Source organism: Hyperolius riggenbachi, chromosome 5, assembly GCF_040937935.1.
Source record: "Hyperolius riggenbachi isolate aHypRig1 chromosome 5, aHypRig1.pri, whole genome shotgun sequence".
NCBI classification, from domain to species: Eukaryota; Metazoa; Chordata; class Amphibia; order Anura; family Hyperoliidae; genus Hyperolius; species Hyperolius riggenbachi.
In genome coordinates, this window is record NC_090650.1 from 299,634,213 (window position 1) to 299,654,169 (window position 19,957).

The 19,957-nt window shown below is 42.4% G+C and overlaps 1 protein-coding gene across 1 annotated transcript in view; it reads left to right on the forward strand.

Moving 5' to 3' along the window:
* The window catches only part of LOC137518794 (cadherin-19-like), a 154,542-nt gene that overhangs the window by 83,976 nt on the left and 50,609 nt on the right, over window positions 1-19,957 (forward strand). Inside the window, exons 5-8 of the mRNA XM_068237111.1 lie at window positions 3,838-4,002; window positions 8,226-8,413; window positions 16,870-17,105; window positions 19,780-19,910. Coding sequence (XP_068093212.1) covers window positions 3,838-4,002; window positions 8,226-8,413; window positions 16,870-17,105; window positions 19,780-19,910 — 720 coding nt within the window. The remainder of the gene's footprint in view (window positions 1-3,837; window positions 4,003-8,225; window positions 8,414-16,869; window positions 17,106-19,779; window positions 19,911-19,957) is intronic.

Below are 19,957 nucleotides of genomic sequence, written 5' to 3' on the forward strand. Positions count from 1 at the left end.
AACCAGTAGGAGAATGTAAATGTAAGAAACTGATACAGATTATCATTCCAAGAATTGTCTTGCAAGATTTCATGAGCCCATACAAACAGATCGTCTTTCAAAAGCACATAAGCTAAGTGGAGAGCAGACGTGGACGGATCAGTAATTTGAAAAGTAGAATTCAGACAAAATTTTACGCATTCAGAGAGAAAATCCTCTTTCGTCTCTGAATTTAATATTTTGAAACTCTTAAAGACACAGGAACCATACTCAGCAAAATCGTACAAATCAGAAATTCCCTCTACACTGGGGTTTTGGGTTGGGCTGCTCATAATGTAACAATTGTGGGATATCTCCGTGTTCAGCGCACAAAGATGTGCGCTGACACTGCGGAGGTCCTCCACAAGCGTGTCAAGATACTAGAACCCAGCTTTTGGTGTAAGCACCAGTAGAGGGAAATTCCTGTCGGCAGATGGCGCTGGGGAGTGCAGAGGAACCAATCCTCTGTACCTCCACAAATGCCAGACAGGAATTGTACGAAGCGCAGAACGCAATCACAAGAGAAGCGATTGCGAATGAGAACGAGCAAAGGGACAGGTTGTATGTGTGTGCGCCAATCTAGTCGCCACCCCGCGACCGCGCACACACAACAGCAGGTGCGAAACAGAAACGCAACCGCCAAGAACGGCGATTGCCAGAAGTGACACAAGGTAGATCAGAACAGAATACGAGGATAGCAAAGGCACAGCAAATCATACAATGAGAAGATACGGAAAATAATAAACGCTAGCTAACCGCGAACACCGCACTCATTCGCAACAGTGCACGCGGTTATGCGCGGTCTCCACGTGATAAGCACAATAGAGACAAGCAAGCCTAACTAACCATCAACAGACAAACACAAAACAAAGAACGTGAACGCTTGCTTAACGGTTACCTCATCGAGCCTACAGCAAGCGCCCGTATCAGACAAGACAGACAAACGAGAAACACGAACTAGGCAGAAAGGATCCACCGCTCTTCCGCCAGAGCAAGTGTGATCCAAGCAGGAACACAGATCAGAAAGATCCACAGCCGCTAACGCTAGCGGCTAGTGCGATCTAAACAAGACAGATCAGATGAGGTAGCTGGTAGCAGCCGCTGCTCCAGCTTACACTCCAGGAACTAGATCAGAAGGATCCACAGCCGCTACCGCTAGAGGCTAGTGCGATCCAAACAAGACAGAGCGATTCGCTATCAACCGCCGCTGGTGACAGGACAGAATAGGCAGTACAAATTATACGCAAACTGACTGCACTAACTAGGAATGCAAGGAGCACTCCCCAAGAATTAACTATACTAAGATAGCAGTGGCTGACACTCCAGGTGAGTCCAGCAGGAACAAACCTCTATGAGCAGCGAAGCATTGTGGGACACACATAGTACTTATAGTACACGCCTCCAATGAATGTGGCCAGGCAATTTGCATGACAACGTATGCAAATTCCTCAGCAAGCACAAGCTGCAAAACTGACAGAAGGTCTTCTTTCCAGAGTCCTGCAGCATGCAGACCTGAATAATGATCAAAAGGCTGCCTGCCTGCGCAGGCAGCTGAGCGGATCGTTACACAACGTTATTACGAAAGCTATATAACTGGAAACAAAAATATGAGACTCTTTTCTTTGCTACTAATGTTCTATTAATTGTCAATATGCACGTACTATTCATTATCTCATAAGTTCATTTTCACTTCAGATTTGCTTTAAAGGGAACCTGAAGCAGTGGCGTACCTAGGGCATTTGGCACCCGGTGCTGGGAATTAAAAGACACCCCCCTAAAAAAATGGGCGTGGCCACAACCTGCGGCGTGCTTTGCAGCAAAAATGGGCGTGGTCATGACCAGATGAGGGCGGAGCTAACTGTAATTTAAAGGATACCACAACCTCGGTGTAATGGAGCGCACACGCAGCAAAAAGGGGACAGCGTGCTTCTGAGCCTGGCACTATGCGCCGGCCAGAAGCGAAGGGGGTAGGACATACTGCGCACACAGGGCACAGTATGTCCGGGGCAGAGGTCAAGCAAGTCGCCACACACCGGAGTGTATAAAGTATGAACGGCGGCAGACGGAGGGGGGCGGGAGGAAATGCAGGTATGCGCTCATCACCCCCTACACAGTGCGACAATCAATTTTACCACAACCATTCGGTTGTGGTATCCTTTAAAGTATTAGCTAGTATAGTTGCCCCAGTATAGCTAGTATAGTTGCCCCCAGTATAGCTAGTAGTTTCCCCCAGTATAGCTGCCCCCAGTGAAGCTAGTATAGTTGCCCCCAGTGAAACTAGTTGCCCTAATGAAGTTAGTATAGTTGCCCCCAGTATAGCTAGCTTAGTTGCCCCAAGTATAGCTAGTATAGTTGCCCCCAGTATAGCTAGTATAGTTACCCCCAGTATAGCTAGTATAGCTGCCCCCAGTATAGCTAGTTTAGTTGCCCCCCAGTATAGCTAGTTTAGTTGCCCCCAGTATAGCTGGTATAGTTGCCCCCAGTATAGCTGGCCTGGTATAGCTGCCCCCCAGTATAGCTAGTTAGTTGCCCCCAGTATAGCTAGTTTAGTTGCCCCCAGTATAGCTAGTATAGCTGCCCCCAGTATAGCTAGTTTAGTTGCCCCCTAGTATAGCTAGTTTAGTTGCCCCCAGTATAGCTGGTATAGTTGCCCCCAGTATAGCTGGCCTGGTATAGCTGCCCCCCAGTATAGCTAGTTAGTTGCCCCCAGTATAGCTAGTTTAGTTGCCCCAGTATAGCTAGTATAGCTGCCCCCAGTATAGCTAGTATAGCTGCCCCAGTATAGTTGCCCCCAGTATAGCTGCCCCCAGTATAGCTGGTATAGTTGCCCCCAGTATAGCTAGTTTAGTTGCCCCTAGTATAGTTGCCCCAGTATAGCTAGTTTAGTTGCCCCCAGAATAGTTGCCCCCAGTATAGCTTCCCCCAGTATAGCTGCCCCCAGTATAGCTGGTATAGTTGCCCCCAGTATAGATGCCCCAGGAGGGGGAAGCAGCGCTAGAAGTAGGGGCAGTGGCGGCAGCGGTGGGGAGGGGGGAATTATCCCCCCCTCCCTCACCTGGGACCCCTCCTTCTGCCTCTCTACCCCTCCATAGAGTAGCGGTGGCAATTGCGGGCTCGGCGGCGGGAAGACTTGCGCAGAATTACTCACCACGCCATGTTCCAAGCGCCAACAGCGTCATGTCGTCACAGATCTCCGCCTTTAATGCTGCCCACTGTGCTTCCGCTAATCAGGAAGCACAGTGGGCGGCTTTGAAGGCGGAGATCTGTGACGACATGACGCTGCCGGTGCTTGGAACGCGGAAGTGGTGAGTAATTCTGTGCATGTCTCCCCGCCGCCGAGCCCGCACTTGCCACCGCAACTCTATGGAGGGGTAGAGAGGCAGAAGGAGGGGTCCCAGGTGAGGGAGGGGGGCATATTTTCCCCCTCCCCACCGCTGCCGCCACTGCCCCTCCTTCTAGCGCTGCTTCCCCCCTCCTGCTCTGCTGCTGTGGGGGGTCGTGGCGACACCCCCCTAGCAGTCTGTCACCCGGTGCGCCACGCCCCCCTGCGCACTACAGTAGGAACGCCACTGACCTGAAGTGATAGGTTTATGGAGGCTGCCATATTTATTTCCCTTTAAACAATACCAGTCCCCAGGCATCCTACTAATCATTCTGGAATCAGTAGTGTCTGAATCACACTAATCACAACTAATCTTGTCATATTTTTGTCAGAAAGGTCTGATCTGCATGCTTGTTTAGGGTCTGTTACTTAGCCACTATGTCAGTTCATACATTTTCTAAATTGAACTTTATTTCTCTGTGTTGTACTTTTTTAAGGAATCATCCGGGTTGCTTCACAGATTGACAGAGAAACCAAAGATCAGTATCACATCATAGTACTGGTCCAGGATATGATTGGTAATCTGGGTGCACTTTCAGCCACTGCATCCGTAACCATTAATGTGTCTGATATAAATGATAATGCACCAAAATTTCAACTAAGTAAGTAAAAAAAGGGTGATTTAACTTATGTTATGATTAAAAACACGTACATTTTGCAGGTCAGTCTGGACCAAATGTTTGAAAGTTGAGGGAAGTTAATTGAATTTGTTATTATTAATCAGTCAAATGTCTTTAGATTGCTTACTTGCTTTCGTTCACACATAATAACAATAATTATTAGGGTCATTTCTTCCCTTACTTTCCTACTTTACTTTTCATATATCAATCAGACTACTTTAATTTTTTTCAGTTTTAAAGGGGTTCTGTGTGTGTGTGTGTGTTTGGGGGGGTGGGGGGGAGGTGTTAGAAAATAAAAACAGACACTTACCTGGGGCTTCTAACAGCCCCCTGCAGCTGAAATGTCACACGACGTCCTCTAACACTCCTCCGTTCCCCACCGTCGGTACTGGTGTAATTGCGATCCTAGTAAGACTGCGGCTGCATGGCCGTGGCCGCACGCATGCTCGCTAACCCGCGCGTCATCGGGAGCTTACTGCACAGGCGCAGTACAAGAAAACTTTGTACTGTGCCTGCGCAGTAATCTCCCGATGATGCGAGCGGGTGCGTGCACTATACATCATAAAATTGACAGCGCGTTTGTCGCAGAGGCGCTCATGCTTGCTACACAACCATAGCAGTTAAGGCACCTGTTTTTTTCACTGACCTAATGAAGCGGGTAAGCACCCGCGAAACGCGTTGTCAATTTTATGTGCTCGAATAAAAGACCTTTTTCAATAAACTGGTCCAAATTCTTCAAGAGAGGTAAGATTACCTCTCTGTTTATAAGGTTAACAATTTATTAGCCTATCTTTTATGCATTGAGCGCCTCCACCTCTGTTTTAAGTGTCTTGTCATACCGATTTTAGAGGTCATAGTTTTTTGTTGTCCTAAAGAACTTCCGGAGTGCGACCACCCAGTTCCTGTCACAGACCTGGAAAACTGTTAATTTCCCGCCTGCTCTGACGGTGGTTGCAAGGATTTGCAATCCACGTTTGTGAGTATATACATCCTTATCAATTTGCTTTCCTGAATTTTACACAATTCTGCACCGTTGGGCTCCTGGTCTCCTTTTAGATGAACCTAGTGTTGTTACAATCACAGGAACCATTGACATAAGCTATCTTCAAATGTTAATAATAGGTCCACTGTAAAAGCCCTTTTAATGCACCTTGAGAAACACAATCCTCTTTTTTTTTTTTTTTTTCAAGGGTAAGATTGTATGTTACTTTGCTACATAAATGATTAATATACAAGTCAATGCACAACTGAATGCTATGTAAAACTTCATTGGTGACTCTTATATCCACAGGAGACTCGCCAATTTTTTTATTAATAAGGAACTTAAATACTGTATATCAACACAATTTGTAGTGTTTCTCGATTTTATAGTATTTCTCTGTAAAAATGAGGTTTTTCCATGCATGCATGTACATAGACCTTGCACTATAAACATATACAGCAAGATGATTCACTGGGGAATTTACATCACATAAGCAAGTAAATATTTGACATTATTTTCACTCCATACTGAGTATGAAACATTTGCTTTTGATTCTTGAGTCTGCAACCTGATTGTTATAATTATTATTATTTGGTAGGGGTGAGAACCAAGAGTCTACAATTCATAGTTCACGGAAGTCCTGTTATAAAATGTTACAGTATTACAGTTCAGCTATTAAATATAATGATATTGCAGTCTAAAAAGAAGAATCTTGTACTTCCAATGACAGCTAACTTTAGTACTCCAAACAGTTTAAACCACACTAGTATGGGCCTTCACGTTGCTTATAAGATTAGATGTAGGAGAGAGGACCTCATTATTTAAGTACATAAAAAGGTCAAAAACAGATGGTAAATTTCCATTAACACTTGAAATCTTCTTTGATCTAAAATCAAATACAAGACGGATGTGCAAATTAAGGTTAATCTGCCGAAAAGCTGTATTTCTGTCTATCAGCCACTATCTGTGCCTCTTAAACCACATTCTAGGGAGCTGAAGCTTTACTTGCTTACATTCACCAGGTGTAATAGAACTGCTCTAGTACATGTACGTTGGTTTAGAGTCAAATAATTCCGGCTTTCATAAGAGATGGGCATTTACTTATGTGACAGCTTGCTTTGGTATTCTTTAAGAACACTCTCCCTCAACACATCCGCCACTCACCCACACTTACTTTTTTAGGCACAATCTGAAAACTCACCTCTTCAGGCAAGCATACTCTCCTACCTTGGACCTTGGTCACTAACCACCATATCTACCACTCCACACACAGCCCTTTATCTACTGTCCTATACCTTACATGTTTAGACTGTAAGGCCTTTTGGCCAGGGCTCTCTTCCCCTTTTGTCTCACAATGCTGTGTAATATGTTTACATACCCATTACACATGTTTTACCTTTTGTAAAATCATGTAGTTAATTTGTTCACTATATTAGCTGCTATGCCCTCTTGTCTTGTATCAAGTGTTGTATTGTATATTCTGTATACTATATAAATCAAAAATAATAATAATAACTCATTCTCTTAGACATAAGGGGCCCATACACTCAGCCGATTTTCTGGCCGATCGAATGGTCAATTGCAAATCGGTTGGCCGATAGGCCGATCGACGGCCGATTTCGATCGATTTCGATGGATTTCCATCGAACTAGCAGGGTGGAAAATCTAGGTCGGTCTGTTGAGATTGCTTATCATTTTGCATTGGCCCTAATGGACATCTGATGGCAAAAAAATGCCATCAGATCGATTTTCAATAGATTTCAAACTGAAATCTATTAGAATTCTATCCTAGTAAAAAATGTTCCTAAAACACATCAGATAGATAAGAAATCTGTCTGATGATCTATCTTTTGCTAATCTGACGAGTGTATGGGCACCTTTAATGTGCCCATCAATGGTACAATCTTGATTCCAAATCATACCAAATCTACGTAGTAGAAGGGTGAACTGATAAATACACTTTGAACAGCTTCTGTAGGTAGTCCCTCATATCACATAGACATTAGGGCTGGATTTACCATAAGGCACTGGAGGCATCTGACTCCAGTGTCTGATGATGGAAAGGCAACTCACTCCCTTCACTTAGTGCCTCCCTCCCTCCTTCTGTATGCAGAGTCCTGAGCAAAGGGTAAATGGAAGGTTACTCACCGGCTCTTGGCATTCCACTGACGAGATCTCTCTTTAGTCAGGGGCACCTCTAGCTACCTAATACTTGGAGGTAGTTATAGCTACTTAATATTGAGGGTTCTTCTGGCTACCCAATGCTAAGTGGCACCTGTAGCTATCTATGAACGTCAAAGGAATTAAGGAAGAAGTGGCATCTGGGATAACCAGCACACTTGTGGTGCAGTTTGGTTGTTGTTTATAGGTTTATGGAGAGCGAAGTCTAGGGTGCCAGGACCTCTGTGCCTATAGTAAGATTGGACAATCAAGACTATATGATTAAAGGACACCTTTATAACACATAAGCCTTAAACGTTTTTCATACTGTCTAAAACAGATTTGTGCGATACCCACTCTCAGGACCATATCTATTCTGGCATTATTCAGAGTATGTTTATTTGGTGAAGTGCCTCTTATGTCCGCCTTCACTCCTATGCGTTCATTCAAGCTATACTTAAATAGGTTGAGTTACTTCTTTACAAGTGCTTAAAGTGTAACAGAGATGAAAAAATAAAAAAAGGTTTATACATACCTGGGGCTTCCTTCAGCCCCATGTGCACGGATCGCTTCCATGCCACCACCCTCCACTGCTTGCAGCTCCGGTAAAGGGTCCCGTAAATTCCTCCAGTCACCGCCAGTCTGCGCAAAAGACAAGACAAATAACATTTATATCGCGCTTTTCTCCTGGCGGACTCAAAGCACCAGAGGTGCAGCCACTAGGACGCGCTCTATAGGCAGTAGCAGTGTTAGGGAGACTTGCCTAAGGTCTCCTACTGAATAGGTGCTGGCTTACTGAACAGGCAGAGCCGAGATTCAAACCCTGGTCTCCTGTGTCAGAGGCAGAGCCCTTAACCATTACACCATCCAGCCAAAAGGAAGTGCACTCTCTACTTATCTCTCGTACTGGAGCTGCGGGCAGTGGAGGACAGTGGTGTGGGAGCGATCCGTGCACATAGAAAATCATATACTTTAAAAATGTTAACTATATACTAGTAATGGTATCACTGCTTAAAGCCCTAATGTTTGTCTGACCACACTGGAAATTCCTTTATTTTTGCAGAGACATATGACATGTCAATCATAGAATCAGCATCCATAGGGGAAATTGTTGGAGTGGTTTTGGCTGATGATGTTGATACTGGAAAAAATGCAGAAATTGTTTACTCTATTGAAGACAGGGGTGATTTTGATGTATTTAGCATAAGCACTGACAATATAACCCAAGAAGGAATCATTACATTAAAGAAGGTAAGCATCCCTTATGTTATCAAATTTAAATGTTTTAACATGATCAATGCATTTGTTCAGAAATGTATGTTTTAAAAAGACAGTTCTATGCCAGTAGCCTACTTGGTAGCCTAATTTGCAGCTGTCAGCCACATACAGGTGTTAGTCTGCATGACCTACATTTTTTAAGAAACATTTGGGGTTTAGGTCTGCTGAGCTTTAGAGATCTACCAGGTAGATAGACGGTATGTTGCTATCCATTGGATTTGGAGAAATAGTACACTTACCATTACACATCCAAGCCTCCTCAAGAAGTGTCTCATTTTCTTAGCTCTTTTACTTCCCTTTTGTTAAAGTAACAGCATCCAAGTGCTGTTTGATGGCTCACATGTGTGGCTGGATGGCACACTTGTGGCAGAATAGCTAGTGTGTGTGGAGGGATGTTGTGCATGACGTCTAGATGAATGCTGCACACACTCCTGCCCCGTGCAGCATAGCATGCTCCAGCAGCTATTAAGATATAAAAATCAGCAGCACCCATTTAACATATTTCACATCTAATCAGTCACTTACGTTTTTTTTGTTGTTCATATTTTAAAGTTGGACTACTGTAGTTAGGCACTCTATACCTACAGGAGTGATGTAAATGGGATAAAATTTCTCTTGGAAATTGGAGATCCAGAAAGTAATAAATCATAGCCCCTCTGTTTAGGGCATAATACAGGCTAATAGCTAGCATGCTCGCTGTGCAGCATTAGAGGCCAAGGTCTGCGCCCTAGCCAGGACATTATCGGCATGGAGTTTGTATGTTTTTCCATGCTTCCATGGATTTCTACTGAGCACTCTAACATCCCAAATTTATGGTAGGTTAACTGGACTCCCTGGATTTAAGCTGAGTAGGAATATAATAGTATAACTACGCTAGAGATATTGGACTGTGAACTGTGAATGGTGATTTGAGGTATAGTTAGTAACATGAATTATTCAGTGAATAATGATGCAAAACACTGTGAAAAAACAGCAGAAAAATATTAATCCATGATGATAATATGAATGTTGGGATATTTTTCTCTTCCTTCTCCTTGACATTGCTCCTAGCTTTACTCAGCTTTGAGCTTAGTTGTGTGATGCTTGCTGCTGTCAAGCCTCCAAACCACAACAGCAGTAAATCTGACGTGTTTAAGCTCAAAGCTAAAATATACTAACAGACACCTTTAGCAATCATCTTGCCAGAAGCAAAAACATAGCAAAGAAGGTATTTTTTTATTATTTACCATGATCTTAAGAGCTCATCCATGTTAAATGAGGGAAAACCAAATCCATGAATGTTAACCTCTATTGAAAAAAAAATGTGTGTGTGCAGTATGTGTGTGTGTGTAGTGTGTGAGTGTGTGTAGTGTGTGAGTGTGTGTAGTGTGTGTAGTGTGTGTAGTGTGTGTGTGTGTGTGCGTGCGCGTGTGTGTGTGTGTGTGTGTGTGTGTAGTGTGTGTGTGTGTGTGTAGTGTGTGTGTGTGTGTGTGTGTGTGTGTGTGTGCGCTAGCGTGTATCTAAATCTCTATCTATCTATTTATCTATCTATCTATCTATCTATCTATCTATCTATCTATCCATCCATCCATCCATCCATCCATCCATCCATCCATCCATCCATCCATCCATCCATCCATCACTTAACAATACATTTTGTTGCTTTGTAGCCTTCAATAAAGACCCACAGCTGAAAAATGTTTTACTTATTGCAACTTTTAACATCCAAGTGAAATGTATAATAGCAAGTGTTCTGAAAAAAGTGAACTATTACAGAACAGATGATGGACCATTGTGGTGAAATAAAATTTGTGTTTCGTATATACGCTGACACCCACCTTATTTGCATATTACATATTACCATAGTACTGCTGATTGTCACTTGGGCACCTCCTACATTTGCTTGTTGTTATTATAGAGCGGAATTGCTAAGATGGAGAAAGGATCACTCCTCTGTGTCAGTACTTTTTAAATCAGCGTCAGCCCCAGGACCACTCCACTCCAATTGGCATGAATGGTTTTCTATAGGGATTGCAGTAGAGCGCGTGCGCCGATGCACAAACATCTCTGCTTAGAAGGCGGAGCTCTGCTCTGCCTTCAGTCTTCCAGCGAGGATCGCTGCTCAGAGACTGTTAGACGGTGAAACCACCGTCTAATAACTATGTACAGCACTGCAATCTAAGGCAGCGCTGTACTGGGGACAGCCATGTGACATGGCTGTCTCCCTGGGTGGCAAGACAGCCATCCACTGTCATAGGCTGAAGCCTATGACAGCTGATCGCTATAATTGGCTGGCTGTGGGAGGGATGGATAAAAAAAAAAGACAAAATTGATTAAAAAAATAAAGAGATAATTATTGATATAAAAAATAAATAAACATTGGGGGATCGATCAGACCCCACCAGCAGAAAGCTCTGTTGGTGGGGAGAAAAGGGGGGGGGCGAATCTCATGTGTGCTGAGTTGTGCGGCCCTGCAGCGAGCCCTTAAAGCTGCAGTGGCCTATTTAGTAAAAAATGGCCTGGTCACTAGGGGGGTATAACATCACGGTCCTCAAGTGGTTAATAACAGCCTTGTATCTCCTAGGATACTTTCAACTTTACAAATTCTGTCCCTAAATCAATAATTTTTTTCTCCTGAGCATTTTCCTAGGAGATCAATTCTTCTCTTTAAAATATTAAGCAAATTGTAATTGAAAAAGTACTAAAAAGCTTGCCGGTGGTTTAAAGGGCATTTTATTGATAAGGTGGTACATTGATCTCTATGAGAAAACGCAGGAGAAAATGAATTACATATGGGCTACAGAGTGTGAAGCAGGCTACATTTTTTTAATGATTATGGCTGTAATCATTACTAATAAACAATCAGCGCTTGAAACAAAACTTTAGGGAGCCCAGTCACAATTTGAGATCTCTTTCACCCCTGTCTATATTCCACTGGTTCTATCTTCATCATAGAGCAGGAACATCCATAACTATGTCAGTTCACAACATAACAATTCAACAGTTCAAGACATTGGAGGGCCTGAAGCATAGGTTAGCTATCCTGTTTGCGTTGTAGAAAAAAAAAATTCTCGACTGAGCACTGTTCATTTCCTCTTCATCACATTTGGCCAAACCCCTCAGATAAACTATAATAAGGAAGACAACAAGATATTTAAAATGACATCAGAGAATTTACTGTTATATACAGTATCATACTTACATTGTTATCCTTAAAAAAATAAGGTAGGCAAGTAAATACTGTACAGTGATTAAATGAGAATTACTGTAATTTTTACAAATGAAGTTATACTTCTTTATACAAATTAACAATAATTTCTGCATGAGTCTTCATTATCGCCTTGCAATTTGAATAGATGTTATAGGCCCTCTTCACAAATAAATTAGATAAAACAAATTTATTTCTCAGTTATTTCAATCATTTAAACTTTAATAAATTCAAAGATTTTTCACAATTCATCTGCAACAGTAAAATGCTTGTAAAATCTAACGCTTACATACTTTGACATATTTGGGATAATTTAATAATGGGAATGCTTCAGTAGGCTAATGAGATAATTCAATAAGTGCACTAATTAGATTAAACTGCAATATGTCTTAATAGACATAAAAAAGGCTGTTTAAGTCAACTATATCTGACTTTCAATTTCAACATTTGCTCCATTTTCCTTTCTCTCTTCCTGTGCTCTCATATACTTAAACTACATAGAGGTCGTAGAGTAGTTGTAAGTAGACACAAGACCAAACATATACAAAACAGAGAGAAGTGAATCTCTTTACCAACTATATGTGGAATAAAGACTTTTCATTGTGTGCTGTGCAAGAGTTCGGGTCCACTTTAAATAAAAATTATACTTAGCAATTTGCTATTTTGAAAAGCTTTTCACGGATCTAGCCCACTTCATCAGGCAAAATATGGAGCACAAGAGAGTATCCAGGAAGCACACAGATAAAAACTACTAAATACAATTGCTAAATATTTACATTGTTTCATACATATCAGATCTTAAAAAAAAGCAAAGTATATAATATAAACTACCTTTCAAAAGAAAAAAAAAACTATAGTTAACAGGAATTTGAGCATGTCAACAGCTGCAACTGTAACATATATGTATATAAAAGTAACCCACAGTTATTGCATAACTAGGACTGTTTGTATTCCATAAACATAGGAGGAAATTATTGATACTATAGACCGGGCATTTAACAAGTCCATAACTATGTGTATTCATACAAAGGAGAGAAAAATATATTTATTATATCACTGTTGGAGAAGAGTTGCTAACAGTCAGAGAAAGTGGCCATGCAGTCTGCATATACAGGAAACAACAGACCTTATAATGGTTTTGAGCTATCTCTACTCTTCAATCTTTGTGGGTACCAAATGCATCTGTGCCTGTTTGTATATTGAATTTTGTACCAATAAATCTTGTGTTAATGATAAAAAATAATGGTTTTTGAACACATAGTCACAAAAAAGGGTCACGGAGACCTCACTAGGGCAGGGACAGGTGTTAAAGTGTAGCTCTACACCTCTTCTCACACAACCTTTGCTTATTTGAGGTCTCTGCAGGATAAACACAGCATAATTTGTTAATAATTATGGCAGCATTCAACAAGGTACAGCACCTAGCCTTCAAACACAACCATTAGCAAGAAATGTCAAAATGCATAACAGCCTAACAGTTTTAGAAATAGCCCTGTTGGTGGGCTCAGATAGCTCAAGTTAGGTTTGTAGTTTCACCATGCTGCTCGAGGACAGAGAGATTGGGCCTTGATAAACTGAACATTTTTTTTTTTAGATAGATTCTAATATTTTGGCCTCCTCAGGAGTTTGTTTACTTCTGCCTCGTTATGTTTGATTTCTTTACTTTGTTTCTGTGAAAAATAACAAATTATTATTCTTTGTATAAAGCCTCTATTTTGAAACAAACATAGTATTTTCGTTACTTGTGGAATCTGTATTGTTACTGAAACAGTTACAAAATAACTTTATCAAAAGTTGAAGCTGCCATTAAAAATCTACTTCCTTACACACAGCTGATTTAAGTACAGTTATATATTTTGATGATATGGATAAAGAGGTAACTAAAAATCACTGGGCCCCCCTGCAAAACTTTGGGTGTGGCCCCCTCTGCTTTCTGCCCTAGTAAACTGATAACCAATGTTATTCAGTTGGCTAGTGCACACTTGTATTCCCCATGTAGATAAAAACAGACAGCAGTGAAGCATTGCACGCATTTCCTCTACCAATTACATTAGCTTCTGTGATAAAACGTGCATGTTTTAAAACATATAGACACACGCAGTGTGCAGAAAATGCACATAGAAAACTGACAGACTTGTGTGCTCCCAGCCTCAGCTTATTACACTCACTCTGTTCTCTGATGGAGCAGAACTGGCTCTGCAGACTTCTCCAACATCACTACAGTACACAGAACTTGGGGAGGGGTGGAGAAGCTGGGGGATGGGTGCTGCACACTGAATGGAGATTGTCTAGAAATCTTGGTCTAGAAAACTTTATATGATTCCTTATTAGTGGCTGAGCAGATGCAGTCAATAGAACAATTGTGCAGAGAGCAGAAAGCCTTTTCTCTCTGTGCCCTTAGTTGTCAGTCTCTCAGGACAGGGAAAATAAACTTGCAGCTTCTGGGCCCCTCTGCGGATGCATCCCTTGCAGGGGCTATTGTTACGACCCTGGGTATGGAATGGGTTACAATTTAACACAGCTGAAGGCATGGTGGGTAAGTGGCAAGCTCACATTTCTACTGCTATTCTACTACTTAATTCCGATAGTGGAATAGCGGTAATTTTACCAATGTTTTACTACTTATTTCACTATGCCCTAGTCCAACTCTATTCTCACACAGAACCTTCTCTCTTAATGCTTAACACTAACCAATCCCCCCGGTGGTGCATAACAGTAAGGATCCCCCAAGTCTAACACTAAAATTCCCTTGGAGGGTGCCTAGCCTTAAACCCCCATGCGTGTGTGTGTGTGTGTGTGTGTGTGTGTGTGTGTGTGTGTGTGTGTGTGTGTGTGTGTAAGTGTGTGTGTGTGTGTGTGTGTGTGTGTGTGTGTGTGTGTGTGTGTGTGTGTGTGTGTGTAAACCAGCAGAGAAATGATCAATACGGTAGGCAAGAGGTGTAACATTGTATATTCTAAACATGCCTAGAGTTTTAAAGGAAACTCCACTTTTATTATAAAATTGCCATCGGCACAGACTGGTAGAGATGGCCCGAACGGTTCGCCGGCGAACGGTTTCCGGCGAACTTCCGGTGGTTCACTATCACAGAGAACCGCAAACTTTTCTGGACGTTCGGTTCGCCCCCATAATGCACCATTAGGGTCAACTTTGATCCTCTACATCACAGTCAGCAGGCACATTGTAGCCAATCAGGCTACACTCCCTCCTGGAGCCACCCCCCCCCCCCCTTATAAAAGGAAGGCACCGCCGGCCATTATACTCACTCGTGTGCCTGCAGTAAATAGAGAAGGGGCAGCTGCTGCTGCTGACTCTCATAGGGAAATATTAGTTAGGCTCTTGTAGGCTTCTTAGCTTGCTCCTTGCTGATTCTTATTGCTAAAATAGCACCCCACAACATTCTTTTGAGAGCTAATCTTGTTCTTGTGATCTATTTTTTTTTTGTGTGTCCCACTGACACTTGTGTTGCATAGACACCCTTGATAATTCATACTGTGTGTGTGCCACTGCCAGGCACAGCTCATTCAGTGACCTGTGTGTGTGACAGGTGCACATTGTAATACCCATTACTGCATATACCTACCTACCTGTTGTTCACAGTGCACCCACCTACCTACGTGAGCGCACGCAGTGTCACTGTGCCTGTCCACTACCTGTCTGTGTGTGACAGGTGCACATTGTAATACCCATTACTGCATATACCTACCTACCTGTTGTTCACAGTGCACCCACCTACCTACGTGAGTGTAGGCAGTGTCACTGTGCCTGTCCGCTACCTGTCTGTGTGTGACAGGTGCACATTGTAATACCCAGTACTGCATATACCTGCCAGCCCTACCTGTTGTTCACAGTGTACCCACTTACCTACGTGAGCGCACACAGTGTCACTGTGCCTTTCCGCTACCTGTCTGTGTGTGACAGGTGCACATTGTAATACCCATTACTGCATATACCTACCTACCTGTTGTTCACAGTGCACCCACCTACCTACGTGAGTTGAGCGCACGCAGTGTCACTGTGCCTGTCCGCTACCTGTCTGTGTGTGACAGGTGCACATTGTAATACCCAGTACTGCATATACCTACCTACCTACCTACCCGTTGTTCACAGTGCACCCACCTACCTACGTGAGCGCACGCAGTGTCATTGTGCCTGTCTGCTACCTGTCTGTGTGTTACAGGTGTACATTGTACTACCCATCACCGCATATACCTACCTACCTGTTGTTCACAGTGCACCCACCTACCAAGTCGCAATGGCAGACTTGCCCTCCATAAAAGATTCTCGATGCATGTACTGAACAGCAAGAAGAACAAGTATTTAAAAAAATAGATGTAAGCTTTAACAATGGTAGAGAAAGAACCATCGAAAGTTGATAAGGCAGTCAGACATTACCTGACATCACTAAGTGAGGAAGAGCCATCTCACCATGGTGCGCACCAGTCCAGCACGGCCGTCACTATGCAAACAGCTGTTTGTGGTGCGTTACACAGTGAGTTTGGTGTGTCAGTGTGAAGCAGTACTCTAATTACACTCCCTGATTGATTCTAATTACACTCCCTGATTGATGTATACACATGCAAGATGTTTTAAAGCACTTTAGGCCTGCAATTTAGCACTCAATGTGATTTCTGCCCTTAAAACGTCAAATCCAGATTTTTCCCCGGGACTTTTGGCGTGTATCCCACTCCGCCATGCCCCCCTCCATGTGTTAGACTCCTTGAAACATCTTTTCCATCACTTTTGTGGCCAGGCTAAATTTTTCTAGTTTTCAAAGTTCGCCTCCCCATTGAAGCCTATTGCGTTCGCGAAAGTTCGCGCGAACTGAACTTTTGCGGTAGGTTCCCAAACCGGTTCGCGAACCAAAAATCGGAGGTGTGGGCCATCTCTACAGATTGGCACTGGAAAAATAATTTTGCAAATTAATATTATTAAAATGTATCCTGCCATTTCCATTTATAGTTACTCAGAATTGCCAGGATTAACAGGAAGCTCAATTCTCCCTTCTTTGCAGCCATGAAAACAGCATTATGTTTGGAATGCAGTCATCAATATGTTATTTACATGCACTTAAACACAACGGAAATAAACTGAAGCACTGTTTGCCATCAATTCTTGCTGTACATAGATAAGAATGAAAGCATCGAGTTATCCTCAACAAAAATAGAATTTCCACTTAAAGTTATTATTGCAAGTTATTTATCGCTGTAGCATCATGTTTATCTTGTGTTATATCATGTTTAGGTTGTTGACTTTGAAAAAAGAAATCGAAGATATCACATTCAAGTAAGAGCGGAAAACAAATACAGATCTGATTTGTATGATTTAACAACCATAAGAGTCACTGTTGTAGATGTTGATGAACCTCCAGTGTTTCTGAAGAAAGAATATTATATGGACGTGCTTGAAAATGCTACAGTTGGCTCACATGTTGGCAGCGTGACTGCAAAAGACCCTGATAGCGCCAGCAGTATAATCAGGTACAGCACATTCACATTTCCCTGCCTGATGTTAGTAGAGCAGCTACTCCTTAACTTCCTCAGTCTAGAAAGAATAAAACTCCCATAATGGCACACTTGAATTGAACATTTTTTTCTTTAATAATACTACATAGATTTTTATCCACCGCACAATCCGCCACAGCTCTTCTGAAGCAATTTTATTGCAAAACGTGTTCAGATAGTTACATTATCATTGATAAATTTACTGTTACAGCAGTTACGGCCCACTGTCTTGAGCCTCCTTGGCTCTTGTTCACCCCACACAGCCCAGCACAGCACTAAATGTGGTATGACATCCTTCTGTAGTGCACCCAACTTTCTAACTATCCAATTAAATGCAATATGCAAATGAACAGACCTGATGGTATGAACAAAAGCAGAGGAGGCTCGAAACAGTGGATCGTAACCGCTGTAACACCATTTATCAATGCTAATGTAGCTACTTATACACATTTTGCAATGCAGTAGATTAAGAAGAGCTGCGCTGGACTGCATGATGGATGTCGTTTAACCTCCTTAGCGGTAATCCCTTGCTGGACATGGGGTAAGCCACTGGAGGGTGCCGCTCAGGCCCTGCTGCGCCGCCCCCCCCCCAGACCCCTTTCGCTGCCTGGCCAATCAGTGCCAGGCAGCGCTGAGGGGTGGATCGGAATGCCCGCTGACGTCGATGTCATCACGATCATCGCCATGGCGACGGGGAAGCCCATACAGGGAATCCCGTTCAGAACGGGATTCCCTGCAGGGTAAAAGCACCGGCGGCGATCGGAGGGGTGGGAGGGATAGCGAAGGGAGGGGGGAAGCATGTAGCTAGCACTAGGCTAGCTACATACTTTAAAAAAAAAATAAAAAAAAGTGCTGCGCTGCCCCCTGGCAGATTTATTGTACCGCCAGGGAGGTTAAGTCCCGTTTAGTAGAAGGGTGAGTCTCATAGCACATTTTTACACCATGTCATTTGAGTGCTGTTCTGTATCTCTTGTGGATATTTATACATAATAAATTACTGCATTTATCAATTGACAGCATGCTAAAAATAAAGTGTGGAAGGTGATATTAATATTAGGCAGCAAACCAGAGACAAGTCATTTTTTATTTGGTCCATAGGTCCCTAGATATCTCTTTAATTTTTTGTTCACCATCAAAAGCTAACAAATTACAGAAACAGCAGTTTGTGGAAAATAAAAGAGAAAACCCCCGTTTCACCATGTTCCACCTATTCAGACATCCGCAAACAGTGTGTTTCACCAATCAAACCCAGCCAGACTGAAACACGCCCTCTTTAGTTATGTGAAAATACATTTGGTAGAGTGATTGCTCTGGTAGCTTACGCTATGCCTTCCTGACTGACAGACTATCATAGCTGTGAAGGGAGAAGTGGCACGAAGAGGGAGCCTGGGATAGTTGAGGAGGAAATGAGGAGCCAATCATGTACCGTAATCTTATTCCAGAGCAGTATATGTTCAGCTCCAGAGCACACCTGGGGCCATATGCAATTCACTTTTTCACCTGACTTTTCTCCCAGGAGATCATTTTTCATCTTTGATTTAAAATAACTTTTCAGCACTTTTGAACTAAAAACATACCAAAAAAGTAGGTTAAAGAGTGCTCTCAAAATTATTTTGAGTATTTTCTTGCTTTCTGATGGCTTAAAAAGGCATTTTATTAAAAAAATATATCCCAGGAGAAAACTCAGGTGAAAGAGGGAATTGCATATGGCCCCTGGTGCGTCTGTGTAAAATAGCTTGTTATAAAGCTTATAAAATATATTAATGATCTAGGGTGGGGTGTTTTATTAGCTTTATTAGTGAAGTCATGCTTTAGGGTTGATTACAGCAAGTTCATTTTATGAATCCTTTGCTTCCATAACCTTGAGCTGGAAATGTGAATATTAAGTCATCCTTTGAATCTCATTATCTGCTATCCTACCCTGGCAACCCCAAACTTGCATGCAAACATATGAAATGTACAGCCTTTGAAGTATATAGGAACCCTGCCTGTATTAAAGTGAGCCTAAAGTGGGAGGGATATGGAGACTGCCATATTTATTTCCTTTTAAACAATGCATATTGCCTGGCTGTCTTGCTGATCCTCTGTCTTAAATACTTTTAGTCATAGACCCTGATCAGGCATGCAGATCAGTTGCTCTGATTGAAGTCTGACTGGATCAGCTGCATGCTAGTTTCAGGTGTGTGATTTAGCCACTACTGCAGCCAAAGAGATCAGCAAGACAGCCAGGCAACTGGTATTGCTTAAAAGGAAATATATATGGAAGCCTTTCTTTAGGTTACCTTTAAAGCAATTAAACTAGATAGGTACATATGTTCCCGGCAGTGGTCAGCCGGGCGTGGTGAGGAACCAAGAAATGGTACTACCTGCGCTAGGCAATGTAGGGGAATAAACCAAATATATTTCCCTACTGATAACCTAATTTGTCCCTTTGGACACATAATTCGGGTCGGGTTATCACTGGCACCCAAATCACAGTGATTTCAGGAGGAATTCTCTAACCGATATAGGTTTATGTTATGGCAGTGCCCAAGTCAGGTGCTATGCGGTGCTGTGCAGGTGCCGAGATTGTCTATGCAATTCAATTAACATACAGCAAGAAGGTACACTACATTTATTCTGAATGTCCTCATGTTAACTCTTTCACCAGGTATGGCATTGTTCAAAACAAGTATTCCAGATTCTTTGACATTTGTAAGAATGGATCTATTATGACAAGTCAACCTCTAGATACAGAAACTCATCCTTGGCATAATATAACCATAACAGCAACAGAGGCACGTGAGTGTTATTTTGCAAATTATTGCTGTCATTATTATCATTGTTAC